The sequence below is a fragment of the Narcine bancroftii genome, chromosome 2, assembly GCF_036971445.1.
Source record: "Narcine bancroftii isolate sNarBan1 chromosome 2, sNarBan1.hap1, whole genome shotgun sequence".
Taxonomy (NCBI): Eukaryota; Metazoa; Chordata; class Chondrichthyes; order Torpediniformes; family Narcinidae; genus Narcine; species Narcine bancroftii.
The window spans coordinates 372,562,899-372,585,787 of NC_091470.1; the positions used below are offsets into that span (position 1 = coordinate 372,562,899).

Below are 22,889 nucleotides of genomic sequence, written 5' to 3' on the forward strand. Positions count from 1 at the left end.
GTGTTCTTTGTTCTCTCTCTTTGCCAGCTTTTTGGGACTACCCTGCTCGTAGCGCCAATTGTTGAGTGAGGAAACAGGTTTGCATTAAATACACCCAATGACCAGGCCTACACATCCACCTGTGGCAACAAGTTCCACAGATTCACCTCCCTTTGGCTGAAGAAATTCCTCGGCATCTCTGTTCTAAGTGGACGTCCTTCAATCCCAAAGTTGTGCCCTCTTGTCCTAGACTCTCCCACCGTGGTAAACAACCTTTCTACATCTTTTCTGTCCACACCTTTCAACATTCAAAATGTTTTAATGAGATCCCCCCCTCATTCTTCTAAATTTCCACACATGCAGGCCAAGAGCCGTCAAATACTCCTCATGCAATAAAACTTTCTCATTCCCAGAATCATCCTTGTAAATCTCTTCTGAACCCTTTCCAATGTCAGCACATCCTTCCTTAAGTGAGGAGCCCAAAACTGCCCACAAACCTCCACGAGGTCTCATCAGTGCCTTACAAACCCCATCATCACATCCCTGCTCTTATCTTCTATTCCTCCTGAAATGAACACCAGCCATAATCCAGATCATTATACAACATAAATAGAAGTGGCCCCAACACCGATCCCTGTGGAAAACCACTAGCAACCGGCAGCCAATCAGAATATGCTGGAGAAACTCAGCAGGTCAAACAGTGACCTTTATACAGCAAAGATAAAGATGGAGAACCAACATTTTGGGCTGAGCCCTTCATCAAGGTGTGGAAAAATGTCAGCAGGCACCTCTGCATTCTGACTCTGCTTCCTGCCAATCAGCCAATGCTCTACTCATGCTAGTATGTTTCCTGTTACACCATGGGTTCTTGTTCAGAAGCCTCATATGCGGCACCTTGCCAAAGGCCGACTGAAAATTCAAATACACAACATCCACTGCATCTCCTTTATCCTGCCAGCTTGTCACTTCTTCAAAGAATTCCAATAGGTTTGAAAAGAAAGGTTTTCCCTGAAGAAAGCCACGCTGGCTTTGGCCGATCCTGTCATGTGCTTCCAAGTACCCCGTAAACTCATCCTTGACAATCGACTCCAACAACTTCCCAACCACTAACACCAGGCTAACCAGACTATAATTTCTATAATTGAAAAAAATCTTTCACCACTGCTTCCTGTCACCTCCCTAATTTCCATCCAAGATGTTGCTGCTCTGTGTTTCATATTTTTGATGATATATCTGTCACTTTATCAATCATATTCTTAAAGTCCATACACAGATCAACTACCCTCATCAACACAACTGGAAATCCACGCTGCTTTTCTCCAGTCAATGTCCTCTTGTCTCAATGACTGATGTAAAATCACGAGGCTGGAGAAACTCAGCAGGTCAAACAGTGTCCTCTGTAGAGCAAAGATAAAGTCTATTGTCTCTGATTGTACAAGTACAACCCGAAGAAACAGCGATCTCCGGTCCTCGGTGCAAAACATGCGGACACACAACCAGACAGAACACACCTACAGACACACAATACATATTCAGGACAAGAATTTCATCTCTACAAATAAATAAATATTGTTTTGTACACACGAGAATCTCAGAGGGGTCAGTGTGAGCAGTTCCTTTGGTCATTCGGATGCCTGCTGTCATTTTTCCACACCTTGATGAAACTTTGGTTCTGCATCTTTATCTTTGCTGTATAAAGGACACTGTTTGACCTGCTGAGTTGCTCAACATTATGTTTTTACTTCAACCGTGGTGTCTCCAGACTTTGGTGATATACTTATATAAAGGCAGGGTGTGGTGGCCAAAATCTTTCAAATGCAGCCAGGAGTTTGGAAAGGATATCGGAAAATTCTCTTCAGCTGGTCATCGACGTCGTTCCCGGGGAACAGAGGCCTTCCTGCATTTGCCAGCTCTGAAAAATAGAGTGTTGGGTTTGCTGCATTGTGGAGGCAGGTAAAAATCTCACTCCGAATCCAATCACCTCGTAAACAGCGGTGGGAATAGGTTCAAGATTCTTTTATTGCCATATCATAAAAATGAAAATGTAATGGTTCAGAAAATTTCCTTTAGTCTCTGCAATATCAAACGATTAAATAAAATTCCAGAAATCTGGTGATGCTGGAGATTGGAAACAGATCAGCATTTGGGGAAAGGAAACCGAGCTTCCTATTTACTTGTGAAGAAAAATTCAGGTCACTCAGGTGAAGTTGGTGAGCGGAGGAGTGATGGGAGCAGGGCGGAGTGCAGGTCATTGATCCCATACCTGCGAAGATGCAGCCAGCAGACCACATGTCGATGGATGTGGAGTATAGCTTGGCCCCAAACAGGACATCTGGAGGGCGATACCACAGCGTCACCACCTGCAGCGGGCAAAGGGAGAGCCGGCTTTGTTAGCCTCAGCACGGAGGGAGAGCAGGAGGAGGAGAAATGCCACAGGATCTGATCTGTCCAGCTCACAAAGTACATGGGATTGCACTTTTATTCAGGTTAAAGGCAGCACACATGATAGTGTGGCTCCCCCGCAGTTCCACCCCTCCCAGTGGACTCTCCCTCAGCGCCTCCCCTTTCCAGTGTGGCACTCCCTCAGTATCGCCCCTTCCCTCAGTACTCCCCCCTCCCTCAGTTCAGCCCCCTCCCCTCAGTACTGCCCCTCCCTCCCTCAATACCCCCCACCTTCAACATTGCCTCCTCCCAGTGTGGCACTCCCTCAGTATCGCTCCCTCCCTCAGGACCACACTCCCTCAGTATTGCCCCCTCCTTCAACACTGCACTCCCTCTCAGTACTGCCCACCCATAGTACTGCCCATCCCTCCCTCAGCACCACCCCCTCCCAGTGTGGCACTCCCTCAGTATCGCCCCCTCCCTCAGGACCACACTCCCTCAGTATTGCCCCCTCCTTCAACACTGCACTCCCTCTCAGTACTGCCCACCCATAGTACTGCCCATCCCTCCCTCAGCACCACCCCCTCCCAGTGTGGCACTCCCTCAGTATCGCCCCCTCCCTCAGTACCCCCTCCTTCAGTACCCCCTCCCTCAGTACCCCCTCCCTCAGTACCCCCTCCCTCAGTACCCCCTCCCTCAGTACCCCCTCCCTCAGCACTGCACTCCCTCAGTACAGCCCCTCCCATAGTATTGACCCTCCCTCAGTAACACCCTCCTCCTTCAATTCCGCATCCTTAGTACCACCCTCCCAGTACGGCCCTTCCCTGAGTACAGCCCCTTTTTAAAATTTAAACACACAAACTTTATTCAAATGACATTACAAACAGAAAACACACACAGACCTACAACTAAAACAAAAAACCATAATGTGGCAACAAACCTGTGAGAAGCAGTAATTAGGACCACCTCACTTCTACACAGTGTAACACATCAAATTAAAACACAATTATCCTCATCAACCACCCACGGGATCCCCTGGGGGCCCACCATTCCCTGAACTCGACCACTGTCCCTTCAAACACCGCGTGTTCCCGCTCCAACACCATACAGGCCCGGACGTAACCCTGTAAGATGGGCAGGCAGTCAGGTCTCCCCACCCCCTCGACCATCTGCCGCCTCGACCTGTGAACAGCCAGTTTCACCAATCCCAACAGCATCTCCACTGAACGCCCTTCCGCACCGGGCAGCTGTAGATCAGGAGCGTGGGGCTCAAGGGCAACCAGAATTTGAAGAGCAGCCCCTTCAGTAGGCGAACAGGGGCTGCTCACTCACGCACTCCACAAAGATGTGGTGCACTGTCTCCTCCTGGCTGCAGAAATGACAGGGGGCCGGGGTGTCAGTGAACCAACTCAGAGGAGTCGGTTACACGGCACTGCTCAGTACAGTACCCTCCACTGCTGCTCCCCATTGTAAAGGGGGAGGACTCCTGCACACCGGAACCTCCACTGGGGACCCCTCTCGATGCCAGGTGGTAAAACAGACTACCACATCGTTCCTGGACAACTGACGAGGGCAACGATGTGAAAAGTGTGCAGAGAGCAGCCCATATAGCTACTGCTTCAGTGCATCCTGGAACGGGACAGTGCAAAACGCCACGAGGCGGCTCACATTATCTTGGACCATCTCCCGCAAAACCCGTCGGGTTTTGGGTCCAACGAGCACCCCTGGCTGATCGGGGCTCAGCGCAGCCGGGACTGCTCTACCCACTCAAGCCCCCCATTGACACCCATCGCTGCGGGACGGGGACCACCCTCTCTGGCAGACAGCGCACTCCAGCCCCGCATCAGCTCTCGGTAAAACATGCGCAGCTACACCATCGCGGCACGACTGATTTTCACCATCGGGAGCCACGTGTCTACCCGTAGGCAGCGACCCGGAGAGGGAAGTAGGTGGTTCGCACATGTCTCCGCAGAGGTTGCTTGGTGAACATGTATTTCTGCAGGGTCCTGAGATGGAGGGCTCCCAGCTGGGTCTGGAAACACACCAGCAACTGACTGCCCTCCTCGATCGACAAACTCAGGACTGCAGAAGAGACCCAGTGCCTCCTGTTTCCCCAGAAAAAAGTCCACCAACTTCTGGGTCGTGGCAACAGAAAGCGTGGGTGGGACCAGGGATATTAGCCAGTAACACAGCATCAAGGCCACCAGCTGGTTGTTGAGCAGAACCCTGCCCCGGTTCGAAATTACACAGGAGACCTGACCAGCGCCCTAACCTTTCAGATACCTTCGTCTCCAGGCTGCACCAGTTCTCCAGCCAGGACTTCATAGTTGCACTCAGGTAGACCCCTGGGTAGAGGAGATGCATAGCACTCCGCTCAAAGGAACAGGGAGTTCACCTGCCACTATCCCATCAGAAGACTGGAACACTTTGCCCAGTTTACCCTGGCAGAGGATGCGGCTGAGAAGACCTCCAGGCATGCATGTATCCTCCGCAGGTCATTGGGGTCAATCCCCTCATAATTTTAAACACCTCTATCAAATCTCCCCTCATTCTTCTGCACTCCAGGGAATAAAATCCTAACCTGTTTAACCTTTCCCTGTAACTCAGTTCCTGAAGTCCGGGCAACATTCTGGTAAATCTTCTCTCCACTCTTTCTACCTTACTGATATCTTTCCTGTAGTTTGTTCCAGAACTAGTCAGGGGATGTATGAGCGCTTAATAAGTCAGGGTACCTGTGCAGATCCCATTGACCGTTTGTTAGAACGTTTAGTTTCCAAATATTCCTGTTGCTGCAGAAGTGCAATTGGCCAGAAAAGTTACCCTGTTTTACTCTCTCCACAGATGCTGCCTGCCTGACTGGAAATTTTCACATATTGATAGCATTTGAGTTTCTTTGCTTTTCAATTCTTAAGGGCTCCCTGCCCAGCCTCACCAATTACTGAATAACCATTGAACCTGACCCTGAGGTGAACAAGCGAGTCTGCAAATGCTGGAAAACTGGAGCAACACCCAAAACATTGCAGGCACTCAGGGGGCAGGCAGCATCTGTGGAAGGCAATATTTCGGGCTGTAACCCTTCATCAGGAAGACCAAGAAATGGGCAGACACCTGAATAAAAGGGAGAGGAGGTGCACAGGTCAGTAGGTGATAGATGAATGCAGATTTGGGGTGGGGAAAGAAATGGAAAGAAGCTTGGAGGAATGTTATTCGGGTGCCTGGCTGTTCATTGCTAACTTTCCACAGATATTCCCTGACCCAGCACTCTGTGTGTGGGTCTGTGACTCTAACAGCTTGCGAAATAAAAAGAAAGGTTTCCATCCACAGCAGGACAACGTTGTTCCCCTACCTCTGCAGAGTAACATCGGACAGGGATCCCAAAGGCTCGGGCTAGCCCAAAGTCTGCCAGCTTCAGCTCCCCATTCTGCAGAGACAGGGAAAAAGAACATCAGTGTCTGGGAGAAGACACGCAGCGGCGGTGCCCGAATGTAATTCGCTGTTGTCATGAGAAAGGATCCTCTGCTGGAAGCAGGAACACTGTTCTCTTCCCAAGGCCTGACCTGCTACATTTCCACTTCCCATGCTCTCCAGCCTCAGCCCACCCTGAGGTGACAATCCCCTGCAACCTACCGAGTCTCTTGTTCCCTCATCCACCCACGAGATTGGGTTTATACCTGGGACCACAGCCACAGCTGGGATTTCCACCCAGTGGGCATTCGGACTCACCCTGTTGATCAGGAGGTTCTGGGGCTTCAAGTCTCTGTGCAGCACGTTCCTGCTGTGACAGAATGCCAAGCCTTTCAGCAACTGGTACATGAACGACTGTGGGAAGAGAACAAGAGGAACCATGAGGCAACACACATCCATGGATAAGAGGAAGTTATCCTGAGAAGCAGGACTACACCATCTACAAATCTGCCAACAATACCACGGTAGTGGGTTGTATAAAGGAAGGGGATGAGTCAGTAACAGGAAGATTGAAAATGTGGCTGAACGGTGCACGAACAACAACCTCACACTCAATGTCACCAAAACTCAGGAGCTGATTGTGACTTCAGGAAGGGAAAGCAGAGGTTTACAATCCAGTGATCACTGGGAGATCTGAGGTGGAGAGGGTGAGCAAATTTACCATCTTTGAGGACCTTCCCTGGACCCAACAAACAAAAGGCATCGTGAAGAAAGCATGTCAGCGCCTCTACTTCCTCAGGAGTTTGCGGAGGTTTGGTACAACACCGAAACACTGGCAAATTTCTAGAGGTGTAGTGGAAAGTGCGCTGATTGGCTGTATCAGGGTCTAGTATGGGGACTCCAATACCCCTGAGCATAAAGCCTTCCAAAATGTTGTGGACATAGCCCAGGCAAGCTCTCCCTACTATTGAGTACATCTACAGGGAACACTGCTGTCAGAGGGCAGCAGCAATCATCAAGGACCCACACGACCCAGCACACGCTCTGTTCTCGCCGTTGCCATCAGAAAGAGGCATCGGTGTCACAAGACGCGCATCACCAGGTTCAGGATCAGCTGCTCCCCCTCCACCATCAGACCCCTCAACAACAAACTCAATCAGAGACTCATTTAAGGACTCTCACTTGTGCACTTTATTGATTTTCTTTTGCTTTCCCTGTATTGCAGTTTGTTTACATGTGTACATTTTGTAGTTTTGTTTTGCACTACCAATAAGTGGTAATTTTGCCTGGCCCACAAGACCAAGAATCTCAGGGCTGTAATGTATTCTGACAATAAATAAATAAATCTGCTTTGGCAAGTTCAGATGGAAGGTGTAATTACGATGTCAATCCTCCAACCTTGGAGGATTTTCTTTGTCTCCACCACTCCTGTCTCAAGATGAGGCTTTCCGCTCCAAGACATCTGAGATGTCCTCCTTCGCCTCTACTGTGGTTGATAGATCCTGCATCCCCAATATCTCCACCCTGTCCCCAGCCAGACTGCACGGATAGCAGACAGTTCCCTTTGTCCTTATTTCACCCGCTTTCATATCCAGCACATCACCCTTCCGTCATTGACACCCAACTGCAGCAGCATCCTTCCAGGAGACCACTTTCTCCATGCCTCCCTGGCACATACATCCCTCCCTACCCACCCCTCCCTGTCCCCCAACACCTCCCTTGAAACTGCAGGAGGTGAAAAACCTCTTCCCTTATCACCATCCAGGGACCCAAACATCCCTTCCGAGTGAGGCAGAGAATCACATGCATCTCCTCCATCCTCTCCTCAGCTCCTAATGTGACCTGCGTGCAGCCATTTCAACATTCCCACGTGGACCTGTCTGACCTCAGCCTCCTCCACTGTCAGGGTGAGACCCAACATAAACTCAAGGAACACCTAATCATCCACTGGAACAGTCCACAGCAAGTTTTCTAATTTCAGGTAACCCACACCTCATGGCTCTTCTCTCCCACCTTCCGTTTCCCCTATCACCCAATCCTTCCTGATCTGGTTCCACATCACCACCAGCATCTGTCGCCTTTTGCCTCCCCCAGATCCCCATCTCCTCCCTCCACCGCTCCATCTGCTCTCCTTTATCTCTTTGTCTGTCTCCACTTTTTGCCCACCAGCCCACTCTCTCCCAACACCCCTATCCTACTTGGCTGCATCTGGTCCCACCTACCACCTGCCCCACCCCTCTCCCGCATCTCTTTTTACTGGCCATCTCCTTGCACTCCCAAAGCAGGGTCTCATGCTGTCAGACCCACCAGGACCTTTTGTGTTGTTTCTTGTGTTGTCATGGTCTCTTTGCTCTGGGAGTGTTTGATGGTACTGTGTTGGGGCAGAATAACTGGCTAACCCATGCAGTACATTGTCTGGAAGAAGCTGATGTGATCGTGCATTTGTACCTTAGATACACAAAGCTCTCAGCACAGGAAACCTGCATTTACCTTTACAATCTCAGGATCGAGATCTCCATTACAGCTGTCAAAATATTTCTTCAAATCCTGAAATAAAAGCCGAGCAGTTGATCAATAACAGCACCAGCTACCAAGCTGGAAACCCAACAGTAAGATGCACTTCAGAGAAGCCAATATTTAATATAGAAAGTCTTCCATTATATTCAAATCTGTAGCTCACTCCCAGATATTTGTTCCCTGAAACCCTTCAAAGTCCAGCCTGTAACTCACTCCCAGATCTATCATTCTATACAGGTCGAACCTCTATTATCCGGCAACCCCTGTGGCCCGGCACATTTTGAATTTGCTACAACTCCTTGCAGACAGTGCAGGATTCAAACCATTGGTCCCGATCACTGGTGCTGGAAGGGTTGAATCTGCCAAGATTGGGACCAGGGTTCAAGGCCAGCTCTACCTGTAGGGAGTTTGTACTCACGGCGGCAGATTCAACCTTTACGTCGCCAATGATCGGGACTAGGATTCGAGCCCCATGTTGTTTGTACGAATGTCCCAGTTACTGGTGCTGTAAAGGTGTTGCGCTGACCGCTATGCTAACCGTGTTATTTCTGTTTTAAGCTTTGTTCTACCTTTGATATGTTTACATAGGAGGTTCCCTTAGGGGTCAATTTCTGTTTCCTGAGACGTGTCACGTGATGGTGTAGCGTCAGGAAGGAGAACCTAGCTCTCCTGGACTCGACGGCCGTGGCCAGAATGATGCTGATCTGGGCTCCAGTGTCAACGAGGAACCACCGGAGACTGACCGAGACCCACAGGTAGAGGAGGCTGTGTCCTTGGCCAGCCGCTGCAACCATTAACAGCGACCGGCCTGGTCATTTCCCTGGAACGAGGAGGGCTGACGACACTTCTGAGCCTTGGCTCCCCAGCCCTGGTGGTAGAAGCAGAGGCCTGAAGCAGATGCTGCGGCCTTGGTTATGCTCTTGGGGGCACCTGCAGGGGCCGGGTGCTGCTTGGCGTGGTCGTGCCCGTGTCTCATGACCTGCTGGACCACTGAAGCCTCTGGGAATCGTGTGAGCCATAGCTCTTGGGCCTTCTTAGCAACCGTCCTCGGGTCGGTGAAGCTCTCCTGGACCAGCAGCGGCCGGATGTTCCTGGGCACATGGTCGAGGAAGATGCGCTTGAAGAGTGGGGAGTTGGTGTGATCACCCATGAGCATGGGCATCTCGTCCATCAGCTCCATCGGGGACCTGTCCCCCAGGGCGTCGAGGTGCAGCATCCGAGCGGCACGCTGGTATCCGGACAGTCCGAGGGACCTGGCAAGCACTCGCTTGATGGTCTCTATTTGTCCTCGGTGGGTGGGTGCTGAACAAGGTGCAGCACACGTCTGGCGGTGGCCTGGTCCAGGGCAGCGACCACATGTTAGAATTTGGTCGTGTCGGACAAAATCTGGTGGAGGTGAAACTGGGTCTCTCTGTGTGGCCGAACCAGGTCTCTGGCTCCTGAACCCAGAATTCAGGCAGCTTTATGGCTATAGCATTGACCCCAGGCTCACTCATGATGGGTTCAAAGACATCTGAACCAGTTGGGGTCACCAATTGTAGCGGCGGCTACTCTGCTCCTGCAATAACACACACAACTAGATGGGTTGAGCTCTGTGAGCAGACTCGTTTATTGCAGGCTGCTGGGCTGCACTTATACTCCCAGCCCAGACCTGGTTGAGAACCGCGCTGGAGGGCGCTGACGTCACCCGGGCGTCACATGGTCCCCCGGCGCGGGTTTCTGAGCCCCGTGCTGGAAGGAAGGGAAATCCCCGGTGGTGCCATTTTGGCCGGCTGCCCTGCTGCATAGCTTACAAGTGGGGCCGGCTCGCCTGCCTTGTGGTGAGCCGCCACAATTTAAAGATTTATTTATTCCTCCATTTATGGAAGTACTAGAACAGGTGGGAGAGACAAAGGATTTACCAGAATCATTTAAGACAGCAATAATAAGTGATTGTGAAAAAAGGAAAAGATCCTATGAAACCATCATAATAGAGACCATTCATTGCTAAATGCAGATTATAAAATAATATCTAAAATGTTAGCAAACAGAATAGCAAAATATTTACCTAAATTAATAAATATTGATCAAACTGGATTTGTTAAAAAAGGAAATTAGCAGATAATGTAACAAAGTTAATGAGTATAATATATTTAGCACAGTTAAGAGAGGTACCTAGTGTAGTAGTTACTTTAGACGCTGAAAAAGTGTTTGATAGACTTGAGTGGGTTTTTTTATTTAAAGTTTTAAGTAAATTTGGAATAGCACTCACATTTAGAGATTGGATCAGAGCTCTATATAATAAACCTAAAGCAAAAATGCTAACAAATGGGAAAATCTTTTTTATTGACTAGATCAAGTAGACAAGGACGTTCATTGGCACCTTCATTATTTATTTTTAGCAATAGAGCCTTTGGCAGAATTAATTAGATTTGATAATGATATTAAAGGTTTTAAAGTAGACAGGAAAGAAGATAAGATTAGTTTATTTTCAGATGATGTCATAACATATTTGACTGAACCAGAAAGGTCATTAAGTAAATTGTATTTAAGATTAAAAGAATATCGTGTATTATCTAGCTATAAAATAAATTGTGATAAAAGTGAAATAATGCCTATAGTAAAGATGGATTACAAGCAATGTAAAAATAAAGTCAATTTAAGTGGCAGACTGATGCAATTAAATATTTAGGTATTAATATTGATAATAATTAAATAATGAGTGAGTCATCACTGCTGAAGGAAGTAGAACAAGATTTATAGAAATAGCAGGAACTACCCAAGACATTAATAGGAAGGGTTAATTGTATAAAAATGAATATATTCCCTAGAGTACAGTATTTATTTCAAATGCTACCTACATTTACACCATCAAAATTTTTTCAAGAACTAAATAAGTATGTAAGGAAATTTATTTGACAAGGGTTGCATTAGAAAAATTAACATGGAAATTTGAATCAGGATTACAATGACCACACTTGAAAAATTATTATGGAGCAGCACAATTGAGGTTTCTCTCTACTCTATTTCAAGAGGGATTTATATAGAAATGACAGAGAATTTTATATATAAATGGAATGATCAGCCTTTTTATTGGAAATGGAGATAATCCTTTGTTAAAACATCTTTTTAAAAGATGGAGTAAAATACATTTAGAAATGAGAATAGAACTTTTCAAATACCAGGAATGATATTGAGTCAGAATCAATTTATTCCTTTTACAATAAATAAAAAAGTTTTTGATATTTGCTTTAACAAAGGAATTAAGACAATAAAAGATTGTTTTCAGGGTTCAATTTTAATGACATTTGAACAATGAAAAGTCGGTATGGAATACAGATTACAATACTCTCCTATTATCAGTTAAAGGCAGATTTACGAGAAAATGTAGGTCCAGATTTGATATTACCTGAACAATTTGGAACAATTAATCACAGACATAAATATTTAAAAAGTTTATTTCAATTATGTATACAATTTTTGCAAAAAGGAATGTAAAAAACCAGGAGTTCATAAGTCAAAACAAAGGTGGGAGAAAGATTTAAAAATAAATATTCAAGAGGAGACTTAGTTAGAACTTTGTCAGGACAGTTTGACTAACATAATTAATGCCCAGTGCAGAATGGGGCAATATAATTTTTATATCAACAATATCTCACTCCACAGAAATTAAATGGATTAAATTCTAATTTTTCAGATAAATGTTTTAGATGCAATAAAGAAATAGGTACTTTTTTTACACTCAGGACGTTCAAAATTAACACCCTTTTGGACAGAACTGGGTTTATTTTTGGAAAGAGTTACAAAAGTTAAGTTTCCTCAGGTTCAAATTTTTTTTACTTGGAAATATTTTTGACACAGAATTGAAATTGAAATTAAATAAATACCAAAAAGACTTTGTTAAAACAGCCCAAGTGGTAGCTAGAAAATGTGTGGCAGTAACTTGGAAATCAGATGTGAATTTGGGAATGGGCAGATGGCCAGACTGAAATAGGGAATTGGATACCACTTGAAAAGATTACATAGAATTTACATAATAAATTTGAAATTTTTCAAAAAATTTGGGAATCATATTTACAAATTGTAGGAATTAAGTTGTAATCGCCCAACCTGAACCTTCCGACTTCTAAAATTAAGAAAATTAAGATATTGTGGCAACCCACAAATCTACCGTGACGAACCGGCCCCGCTTGTTACACGTGGTCGACAGGGCAGTCGCAGCAGAGAAGGCGACAATTTCCCATCTCTTCTGCTCCACAACGGAAGTTGGCGTGCACATTTACATCAACATGATGTAAGCGGCAGAGCATATGTGCAGTCCGGCTGAACAGCTGAAAAGCAAGTGCTCAAAGTTTAAATAAACATTCCTACTGCAACCTCAGAGCTCCGTCTGTGTCTCCAGTCTGTTCACTCACTCACGGCCAGCACGCTACATTTGGTGACCCCGACAAGTCTCCATGTTCTGCAGACTCTTGCTACATGGATCCTGCAACGGTCAGCGCCGTAGCACTCAAGCTACCCACGTTCTGGACCAACTGGCCCCGCACCGGGTTCAGCCAGTTGGAGGCTCAGTTCCAGCTCAAGCAAATCTCCTTGGACTCCACCAGGTTGTCAGTTCCCTCGATCAAGAGATCACTACCCCGTAGACAACCTCATCCAAGCGCCACTGGAGGAGGGTAAATACCTGGCCTTAAAGAACCTTTTCATAGCCACCTATGGTCTCTCGCACTACAAAAGGGCAGCCAGGCTCTTGCATCTTGACAGTTTAAGGGACTGCATGCGTCCGCCTTGATGGACGAGATCTTGAAGACACTGCCGGAAGGACATAAGCCCTGCCTTATGTTTGAAAAGGCCTTCCTACAACAAATGCCCGAGGACATTTGCCTTCTGCTAGCTGATGCCGATTTCAGAGACCTTGGAAGGTAGCAACCTGGGCCGACGTCCTCTTCCATACAAAATGTGAAAATCCAGAGGCCCTTCACCGACTAACCAAACTGCCACAGCAACTGCCCCACAAACCAAGCCCGCCGGCAGAGAAGTGCCCCAACTGCCAGGCTCAGAGTTCACCAGTGTTGGGGGGCAGAGGCACGAAAATGCCAGCAAACCTGCTTGTTTCAGGGAAACAAGCAGGCTAGCTGCCATTAATGGCTGCGACGGCTGGCCAGAGGGACCGCCTACTCCATGTGTGGGACAGCACCTCCGGCTGCAGGCTCCTGGTCGACACAGGAGCTGAGATAAGTGTCATTCCACCCACTTTCCTTGAGATGCGCATGTTTCCACGCGGCTCCATCCTTCGTGCAGCCAACAACTCCGCCATCTCCACTTTCGGGTGCAAACACATTTACCTACATTTCAGATATAGAGATTTCCACTGGCATTTCACCCTGCCTGCAGTCGACAAGCCCTTACTGGGAGCAGATTTTCTCCAGGCGCACCCCCTCCTCGTTGTTCTACAGGGCAGATGGCTGGTCCACGCAGAGACATTTCAAACCGTCCCCCTTGGAACTTCAAACAAGCAGGCCACTCACCTCGAAGCCAGTGGAGATAGCTACAAAGAGCTACTCACGCATCCTCACTGAGTTTCTAGCCATTCTGCGCCCAGTTTTCAACCACTCAGCTGCCCCATGGAGTGCAGCATCACATTTCGACCAAGGGTCTGCCCGTTCATTCTTGGGCCCGCCGGCTGGCACCCGACAAGCTCAAGTTCACCAAAGAGGTGTTCGCATGCATGGATAAGCTGGGCAATGTCTATAGGTCAGACAGCCCATGATCCTCACCACTGCACATGGTTCCGAAGACCAACAGCAGCTGGAGACCTGCAGCGACTACAGGAGATTAAATTATGCCACCATTCCCAACCAGTATCCAGTCCCATGGTCAACTTCAACGGTGCCTGTATTTTGTCCAAGGTCGACCTCATCAGGGGCTACCACCAAATACCGGTCCACCCAGACAATATACAAAAAACAGCCATCATCACCCCTTTTGGGCTTTTCAAATTTCTTCGTATGCCCTTTGGCCTTAAAAATGCAGCCCAAACTTTCCAGCAGCTTATGGACGCCATAGGGCAGGACATGCCCTATCTTTTTATCTACCTGGACGATACCTTGGTGGCAAAAGCTACGCCTGAGGAACCCATCACCCACCTCCGCCAACTCTTTTCCCACCTATGCCAGTTTGGCCTCACCATCAATCCAGCCAAATGCGAATTTGGCTGCCAAAATAATAAATTTCCTGGGCCACAGCATAACCAAGTATGGCACAGTGCCCCGCCCGGACAAATTAGAAGCCATTCGCCAGTTTCCACAGGCTGCCACACTTAAAGGCCTGCAGGAATTTGTAGGAATGGTCAATTTCTACAACAGGTTTATTCCCCAGGCTGCTACCATTATGCGACCCATCTTCAACCTCATCTCCACATCCATGAAATAACTCCATTGGACCACCAACACTACAGCGGCTTTCTAGCAGATGAAGAATGCCCTTGCCAGCTCAACCATGCTCGAACACTCACAGATGGAAGCCCCTATCGTCCTAACGGTCGATACATCCTCAGCAGCAATAGGAGTAGTCCTCCAGCTCATGGACAATACATGGAAGCTACTTGTCTTTTTCAGTCAACATTTGTGCCCATCTGAGCACAAATACAGCGCCTTAGACAGGGAACTGCTGGCTCTGTACCCGGTCATACACCATTTCCATTACTTCCTTGAGAGCAGAGACTTCACTGACCACAAACCGCTTACTTTTGCCTTCACCAGTCTCAGACCCCCCCCCCCCCAGTCGGCCTGGTAGCAGCGACACCTATCACACATCTCAGAATTCACCACTGACATACACCACCTCTCAGGAAAAGACAACTTTATCACGGATGCCATCTCCAGACCAGCCATCTGCCCTTGTTGCAGACCATAGACTATTTACGAGTTGGCCCGCGCACAGGAGATTGTCCCAGACGCAGCCTGCTTCCGCACAGCACTGACTGGCCTCCAGCTGGTGGACCTGCCCCTCAACAATGGCAAGACCACTGATATTCCCCAGCTGGTGGTCCCAGCGAAATGGCGCAAGGTGTTCCATCTGATACGGGGTTTGTCTCACCCCTCCATCCACACCACAGTCCATATGATCTCCACTAGGTTCGTCTGCAACGGACTACGCAAAAGTGTCACAGAGTGGGTACGGACATGCCCCGACTGCCAACTGGCAAAAATCCAGACCCACACCTGGCCACCAGTACAGGAGTTCAAGCCCACCACGCACTGTTTCCAACATGTCCGGGGGCAGAGATACCTACTCACAATTGTAGACAGGCACACTAGGTGGTCTGAGGCAGTTCCCCTTCCGACATAGCCGCAGACCCCTGCGCCAGGGTATTCCTTTCTTCCTGGATTGCCAGTTTCTGTGTTCCATCACACATCACCACAGATCAGGGAGCCCATTTCATATCGTCCCTGTGGTCTCACCTTGCCAAACTCCTGAGCACTAACCTACACCACACTACGGCATACCACCCCCAATCCAATGGCCTGGTTGAGCGGTTCCACCACCACCTCAAGGGTTCCCTCATGGTACACCTAGACGGCCCTAACTGGATGGATGAGCTCCCCTGGGTTCTCCTCGGTATCTGCACAGCCCCCAAAGAGGACCAACGGGCCTCTACCACCGAACTGCTCTACGGTGAGATCCTCACCATGCCAGGTCAGATCTTACCCCTGTCCTCACAACAGCTCCAGGACCCCGGCAGTGCCTCCGACAGCAATTGGGTATCATGGCCTGCCCACCCAACTCATGTGCCCACAAATTTAATGATGTGATTTTGTGTTTGTGCTTAGAGGTGGCCACAGAGCACCTTTCCAGCACCCCTACAAGGGACCCTACAAAGTGCACCACCTCCACTTTCACTTTGCAGGTCAGCAAAAGGGAAGAGATCTTCACAGTGGACTGTCTGAAACCAGCACATCTGGACCTGACGCGGCCGGTCCCTGTGCAGTGGCCACCATGCAGAGGCAAGCCTCCCTCACGTCAAGTCACCACCGGTGCTGGTTCTGGTGGGGGGGGTTACGTGGCAACGCACAAATCTGCCGCGACGAACTGGCCCCTCTTGTTAGGCGCGGTCAGCAGGGCAGTCACGGCAGAGACGGCGATGCATTCCTATCTCTTCTGCTCCACGACGGAAGTTGGCGTGCACACTTGCATCAACATGACGCAAGCAGCAGAGCGTACGCGCGGTCTGGCTGCACAGCTGAAAAGCAAGTGCACGAAGTTTAAATAAACGTTCCTGGTGTGACTTCAGAGCTCACAGTCTGCATCTCCAGTCTGTTCACTCGCTCATGGCCAGTACAGCCATAGTATGTTAGATTTTATTTGATAGTTTTAGTAAGTTTTTAAAATATTATCCAAATGTTTTCTTTCATCTTTTTTTCCTTTTTTTCTATCAGGTTGTTGGGGGGAGGGGGAAAATATTTAAAATTCACTACATATTAATTTTTCACTATTTTTGAATAAGGAATTTATGAATAAGTTTATTTAATGCGTATGTGAAATTAAATAAAATTTTCAAATTAAAATTCTGTTTTCTGGCATTTTCTGTGGTCTGGCAATGGCCACGTCCCCCACCATTGCTGAATTAAAGAGGTTCAACCTGTATTTATAAACCCTGGAACCAGTCAATTAAAATCCAACCTGTGTCATACTCATGGGCATCTGCTATTCTCTATATGGAATTAGCTTGTCTGGATGGAGAAACTTTACATGCGTCTTGGAGATGTAAAAATAAACCTTTAAATTCAGTAGATTCTGCCTGCAGTAATTGGGTATCTGATACCTTGAATTCCCCTCCTCCAGCATCTTGAAGTTGTATAAAACTTTGGTTAAACTACTCTTGGAGTATTGTGTGCAGTTTTTATTTTAAACTGTAGACATATAGCACTGTAGCCGGCACATCCAGCCCATGAACTGTGCGCCCAAAAAACCCAATTATTCTACAACCCCCACACACTATTGAAGGGTGGGAGGAAACCGGAGCACCCGGAGGAAGCCCACGCAGACACGGGGATAACATACAAACTCCTTACAGGCAGTTCTAGATTTGAACCCAGGTCGCTGGTACGGTAATAGTGTTGCACTAACCACTACACTAACTGTGCCACCCTTGTTCTGGTCACCGCATCGCAGGAAGGAGCTGCAGGCTTTGGAGAGGATGCAGAAGAGCTTGACCAGGATATTACCTGGATTAGAGAGAATCAACAATATGGAGAGGTTGGTCAAACTTGGATTGCTTTCTATGATGTGTCGTAGGCTGAGGGGCGACCTGATACAGCTATAGACAATCTACAAATCTCTGGTGAGACCACCCTTAGAGTATTGTGTTCATTTCTGGTCACCTCATTAGAGGAAGGATGTGGAAGCTGTAGAGAGGGGGCAGAGGAGATTTACCAGGATGATGCCTGGACTGGGAAATATGTCTTATGAGGCAAGGTTAGCAGAGGTGGGACTTTTCACTTTGGAATGAAGGTTGAGATGAGACTTAATAGAAGTCTACAAGATTCTGAGAGGCATAGACAGGGTGGACAGCCAGCACCTGTTTCCCAGGACAGGAATAGCAAACACCAGACAATGTGTACAAAGTGAAGGGAGGGAAGTTTAGGGGATACATCAGAGGTAAGTTTTTTTTAATACAGAAAGTTGTGGGGGCCTGGAATGCTTTGCCAGGATGGTGGTGGAGGCTGAAACATTGGGGGCATTTAATAGACTCTTAAGACAGGCTCATGAATGGAAGAAAAATAGAGCTTGATGAGGTAGAGTTTAGTACTTTTCTTGGTAGGAATATACAGATTGGAACAACATCGAGGGCCAAAGGGCCTGTACTGTGCTTTAGTGTTCTATGTTCTAAAATAGAGACAGAGATAGAGGAGTTATGGTTTTAGAGGAGCCAGCCAGAATAATTTTAACGGGGTGGAAATGTGGAATACAAGAGGGTATGTGCTTAAGGTGAGAGGGGGAAAGTTAACGGATGTTGAGACACAATTTTTTTTATATACACACAGTGATGGGTGTCTGGAATGTGCTGAAAGCAGATACAACACTGATGTTTAGATAGGAACATATGCAGGCAGATGGGATCAGTTTAAATAGGTATTATGCTTGACAGGGACATTGTGGGCCAGTGAAGGGCCTTGCTTGTGTGCTTTACTGCTCTACGTTTTCACCCCTGTCTTGCTCAGTGGAAGGAGGGGCTGGGTAGTTACCTGGTCACAATATTCAAACACCAGTGTCAGCTTCTTATCACTGTGAAGAACATCATGTAGTCTTTGGAGAGAAAAGAAAAGGAAAATCAGATTGAAAACCTACAGCAGAGGAATTAAGTTGTTCTTGAGCAGCTCAGACAGGGACCGACGTTCTGGCCTTGGCACCTGATCCCACAATGAACACAACCAGATTTGTGTTCTGGAAAGGTTGGTGTGAGATGGTGGCCGTAGAGTTACAGACTATGGAAGGATACAGTAGAAAGAAGCACTGGGAGCCAAATAAGTCCACACCAACCATCAACCACTCTTTAACACCAATTCATAGGAGCAGAAATAGTCTATACAGCCCATTGAATCTGCCCCACCATTTAAAATAAGCTGATCTATTCTCCCACTAAGCCCACTGCCCAGCCTTCTCCCTGCAACCTTTAATGCCCTGGCTAATGAAGAACCTGAGTGTGGGCAAGAACTTGCTCAATTCAGGAGGAGCAGTGAAACATTTCTGGCAACAGGACCACGGAAAAACACAAAGATTAAGGGTCCAAAGACAGATTGGGTGGGTCTGACCTTGCAGCCAACTCCCCCGACCACTCCTCCAATCATGTGACTGTGCTCAGCTTGTCCATGGTCATGGGAGTCCAAACGCAGACTACAAGACCATGAAACATCGGAGCAGAAACAGGCTCATTAGCTCATCAAGTCTGCCCCACCATTTAATCATGAATGGAACCATTTTCCCACAGCCCCACTTCCTGGCCTTCTCCCCATACCCTTTGATGCCCTGGCTAATCAAGAACCGATCAATCTCTGCCTTAAATACATCCAATGACCTGGCCTCCAAAACCACCTGTGGCAACAAATTCCACAGATTCACCTCCCACCACATCTCTGTTCTATGTGGATGCCCTTCAATTCTGTAGTTGAGCCCTCTTCTCCAAGACCCTCCCACCTTGGGAAACAACCTTTCTACATCTACTCTGTCCATGCCTTTCAACATTTGAAATGTTTCAGTGAGATCCCACCTCATTCTCCAAAATTCCAACGAGTTCAGGCCATATTCATTCTTCTCACTTTCTTGTTAACTTCCCCCAGATCTGCACACTGGGGACAATTCACAGTAGCTGGCTAGCCCTGTCCACCTGCTCATCTTTAAGATATGGGGGATTCCCATGTCATCACGGGAAGAACGTGCAAACACCACACAGACAACACCCAGGACTGACTCTGTGAGGCAGCAGTGGCTTTATCTGCTTTTGTCTCCAATGAACCGTGACCGAACCCTTCCCAGAACATGCTCCCCACACCCCCTTTGTCTACAGCAACCGCAGAACATGCACCTTTCCCTGAAAACAGTCTCCCTCCCATGATCAACTATTCATCTGCCAAAATAAAACCCTAACTGAAGTAAAAGCACGTCGCCGAAGTGACTCAGCAGGTCAGTGTCCTTTATATAGCAAAGATAAAGATACAGAACCAACACTTTGTCCTTCATCAAGGTATCAGCAAAATGCAGGCAGGTGCCCAAACATTCCCGATCCACCCCCAAATTTCAGTTTTCTCTTCATCTCTGTTTCCTTCTCACTACCGGCCCCTTCACCTAAGAGACTGACTGATCCTCTCTCTCGACAGATCCTGCTTGACTTGCTGTGACCCTTTGGCTTCTCTCTCTGTTTGACCTGCACTGTCATCAGGGGTAATTTTTTTTCCAGAGAGTTGTGGGGGCCTGCAATGCTTTGCCAGGGATGGTGGTCGAGGCTGGAACAATGGGGGCATTTAATAGACCCTTAGGTGGGTTCCCCTGCCTGATTATTGGTGTGGCCTGTTGATGTATCAAGCGATTTAGAATGAGACTCCTTACAGCAGCAGAAGGGTCCACAAGCAGAACGTCCAATTTTCAGATCGAATGAACAAGCTTGATTACCACTCGACACTGAATGACTCCTTCATGAAGGGCTCCAGCCCAAAACGCTGGTTCTGCATCTTTACCTTTGCTCCATAAAGGACACGGTTTGACCTGCTGAGTTTCTCCAGCCATGTTGTAACTTTTTTTATTCATCCACCAAATCCTGTCCACTCCTCAGCCCACGCCCTCTTCCTCGGTTCCAAACCCCTGCAGTGTTGCCCTGACATGACAGGATTCAGCAGATGACTGGGGCGCAATGTCAGACCCTCGTCCCTCTGCAACCACCTGGATCATGACGGCTGGGGACAATGGATTGGGTGCAGCACTGAGACAGCAAGCTCTGGTGGAAATAACCAAAGGTCCCAACTGAGATGGGCAACATGAACAAGGCATGAATCAGCACATGGAACAAGAACCGAGGGTTATGGGGACTGACACAGAGGGGAGTTGAAGCCTAGGGCAGATCAGTCACGAACACGTTGAATGGCTGGGCAGTCGTAAGGGGCCCTTCTATTTTCCTTATACCTTTCATGCTGCAGGACCATTCAGCCCATTGGAATCATCCAAGCTCCCAACAAACCAATTCCATTAGTCGCACTCTGGTATTACCCTACAATGTTTTGACTTCAATGGAAAGCATTCAGATGTCCTTCGTGTAATGGGTGGGGAAGGGCTGATGTTTACATGGCTGGGCCATCGGGAACCAGGAATCTATGTCAAGATACCAGCTATTCACTACTGAAATGAGCATCAATGTATCTTTGGAATTCTCCACCTGAGAAACAAGCAGAGACGCAGCTCCAAAGCATATGAAGGAGTTAAAAGGAGAATCAGAGGTCAGAGGTTGAGGAGGAGAGGGTGTTGTGGTGACGATCAGTGACGGAGTCACTTTGACAGGTCAACCTACAACTCTTACCGCACGATGTTCTTGTGCTTCAGCTCCTTCAGGAGGCAGATCTCTCGCAGGGCAGAGCTGGGTACCCCCTGAATGAGAGAGAACACGGAGACCACATGGATCAGCTTCAGCTTGGAACCCAGAATCCACTGGGCATTTCAGGGCCAGGCAGCTCCCTGTCCTCCTGGGATCCATCCCCACCTGCCACACCCTAGAACCCCACACCGTCTTCCCCTCACTCTCCACTCCCTGTACCCCCCGCCACTTTCCCTTGGGTACCCCATCATTCTCCACTCCCTGTGGCCCCCATCCCTTGGATACCCCACACACTCCATCTCCTGTGTCCTCCCCAACTCTCCACCCCATGTCCCCCCCCGCAACCCCAGGGTCCCCCCACACCCCCCACTCTCTGGGGCTCCCCCATCCTCCACCCCCTGTGTGCCCCCCCACTGAGTTCCCCCACACCTTAAGCCCTGGGTACCCCCCCCAACTCACCCCCTGGGTACCCCACACACCCTCTACCCACTGTCTCCCTCATTGTGTCCCCCACCCCTCATCCCCTGAATCCCCCACACATCCACCACCCCATGCTCCCCACACATCCCCACGACAAACCTCAGCCCTTCCCCCAAGGCACCCATCCGTATCCCCGTGGCTCCCAGTGGCAGCCTCTAACCCCAGGGAAGTTCTCCCAATAACAGGGGTCCCCGCAGCCCGAGGGTGATGCATGTCCCACCGACCTCATCGTCGTCATCCAGTCGAACTCTCTTCAATGCCACGATTTCATGCGTTTCTTTGTTCTTTGCTTTAAACACTGTTCCATAGGTCCCTGAGTGAACAGGACACTCACTGTTAGTGCTTTCAAATTCATTGGGTTCGACAGCACTGAGCAGGCCCTTCGACCCAACTTGACTATGTCGGCTAAGATGCTGATCAAAGTTAGATCCAAATTTAGCCCAAACCTTTCCTGTCCACATCCACACAAAGTTGTCCTGACAGCTCATTCCACACACACATCCACTCTCTGTGTGAACAAGGTCAGATCAGATCATATTTATTGTCGTGTAATAAAACAGAAATATATTACACAAAACTGCCTTTAGCCTGGCATAAGGCAGACACAGATTTGTCATTAGTATTGCCCAGTGCCCCTTATAGTCAGAGAAAGAAAAACAAAAGAGAGTGTCCATGGATTTTCCTCCAGCACTCCCTCGGCCTCCTACACTCCAGGGAACATCCCAGTAACTAAAGCCCTTCTTTCAAAACAACATCCCTGTGAACCTTTTCTCCACCATCTCCTGCTTAATCACATATAGACCACATCCACTGACCTGTTACGTAGAATATTACAGTACTGAACAGGCATTTCGGCCCATGGTGTTGTGCCAACCCATATATACCTTCCAAAAAGAAACTAAACCCTCCCTACCTTGTAACTCTCTATTTGTCTGCCATCCATATAACTGTCTAAGACCACCACCCCTGGCAATGCATTCCAGGCACCCACAACTCTGCGTAAAAAACTTCCCCCTGATGTCTCCCCTAAATTCCCCTCCCTTCACTTTGTGCACATGGCCCTCTG

The 22,889-nt window shown here is 48.2% G+C and overlaps 2 protein-coding genes and 1 long non-coding RNA gene across 14 annotated transcripts in view; 2 read left to right on the forward strand and 1 right to left on the reverse strand.

The window, feature by feature from the left end:
* The window catches only part of faim2a (Fas apoptotic inhibitory molecule 2a), a 71,973-nt gene that overhangs the window by 45,969 nt on the left and 3,115 nt on the right, over positions 1-22,889 (forward strand). The window contains exon 11 of one of the 7 annotated variants that reach the window (XM_069922649.1): positions 28-1,565. The exons of the other annotated variants lie outside the window; for them this stretch is intronic. Within the exon in view, the coding sequence (XP_069778750.1) occupies positions 28-69 (42 nt within the window). The 3' untranslated portion in view covers positions 70-1,565. Of the gene's footprint in view, positions 1-27; positions 1,566-22,889 lie in introns of those variants that run through there. 7 annotated transcript variants of the gene reach the window in all.
* The window catches only part of cdk5 (cyclin dependent kinase 5), a 44,199-nt gene that overhangs the window by 15,518 nt on the left and 5,792 nt on the right, over positions 1-22,889 (reverse strand). For 4 of the 6 annotated variants that reach the window (XM_069922651.1, XM_069922652.1, XM_069922653.1 and 1 more), the window contains exons 2-8: positions 22,048-22,136; positions 21,329-21,396; positions 18,510-18,570; positions 8,257-8,313; positions 6,085-6,180; positions 5,708-5,782; positions 2,243-2,339 (exon numbers count right to left, since the gene is read on the reverse strand). In XM_069922651.1, the coding sequence (XP_069778752.1) occupies positions 2,243-2,339; positions 5,708-5,782; positions 6,085-6,180; positions 8,257-8,313; positions 18,510-18,570; positions 21,329-21,396; positions 22,048-22,136 (543 nt within the window). Of the gene's footprint in view, positions 1-1,821; positions 1,892-2,242; positions 2,340-5,707; positions 5,783-6,084; positions 6,181-8,256; positions 8,314-18,509; positions 18,571-21,328; positions 21,397-22,047; positions 22,137-22,889 lie in introns of all 6 variants that reach the window. The other 2 variants (XM_069922650.1, XM_069922656.1) reach the window with 1 other exon arrangement.
* LOC138755887 (uncharacterized) lies at positions 7,603-8,344 on the forward strand. Its single transcript, XR_011352606.1, has 2 exons — positions 7,603-7,747; positions 8,220-8,344. It is a non-coding gene; the product is annotated as an uncharacterized lncRNA (long non-coding RNA).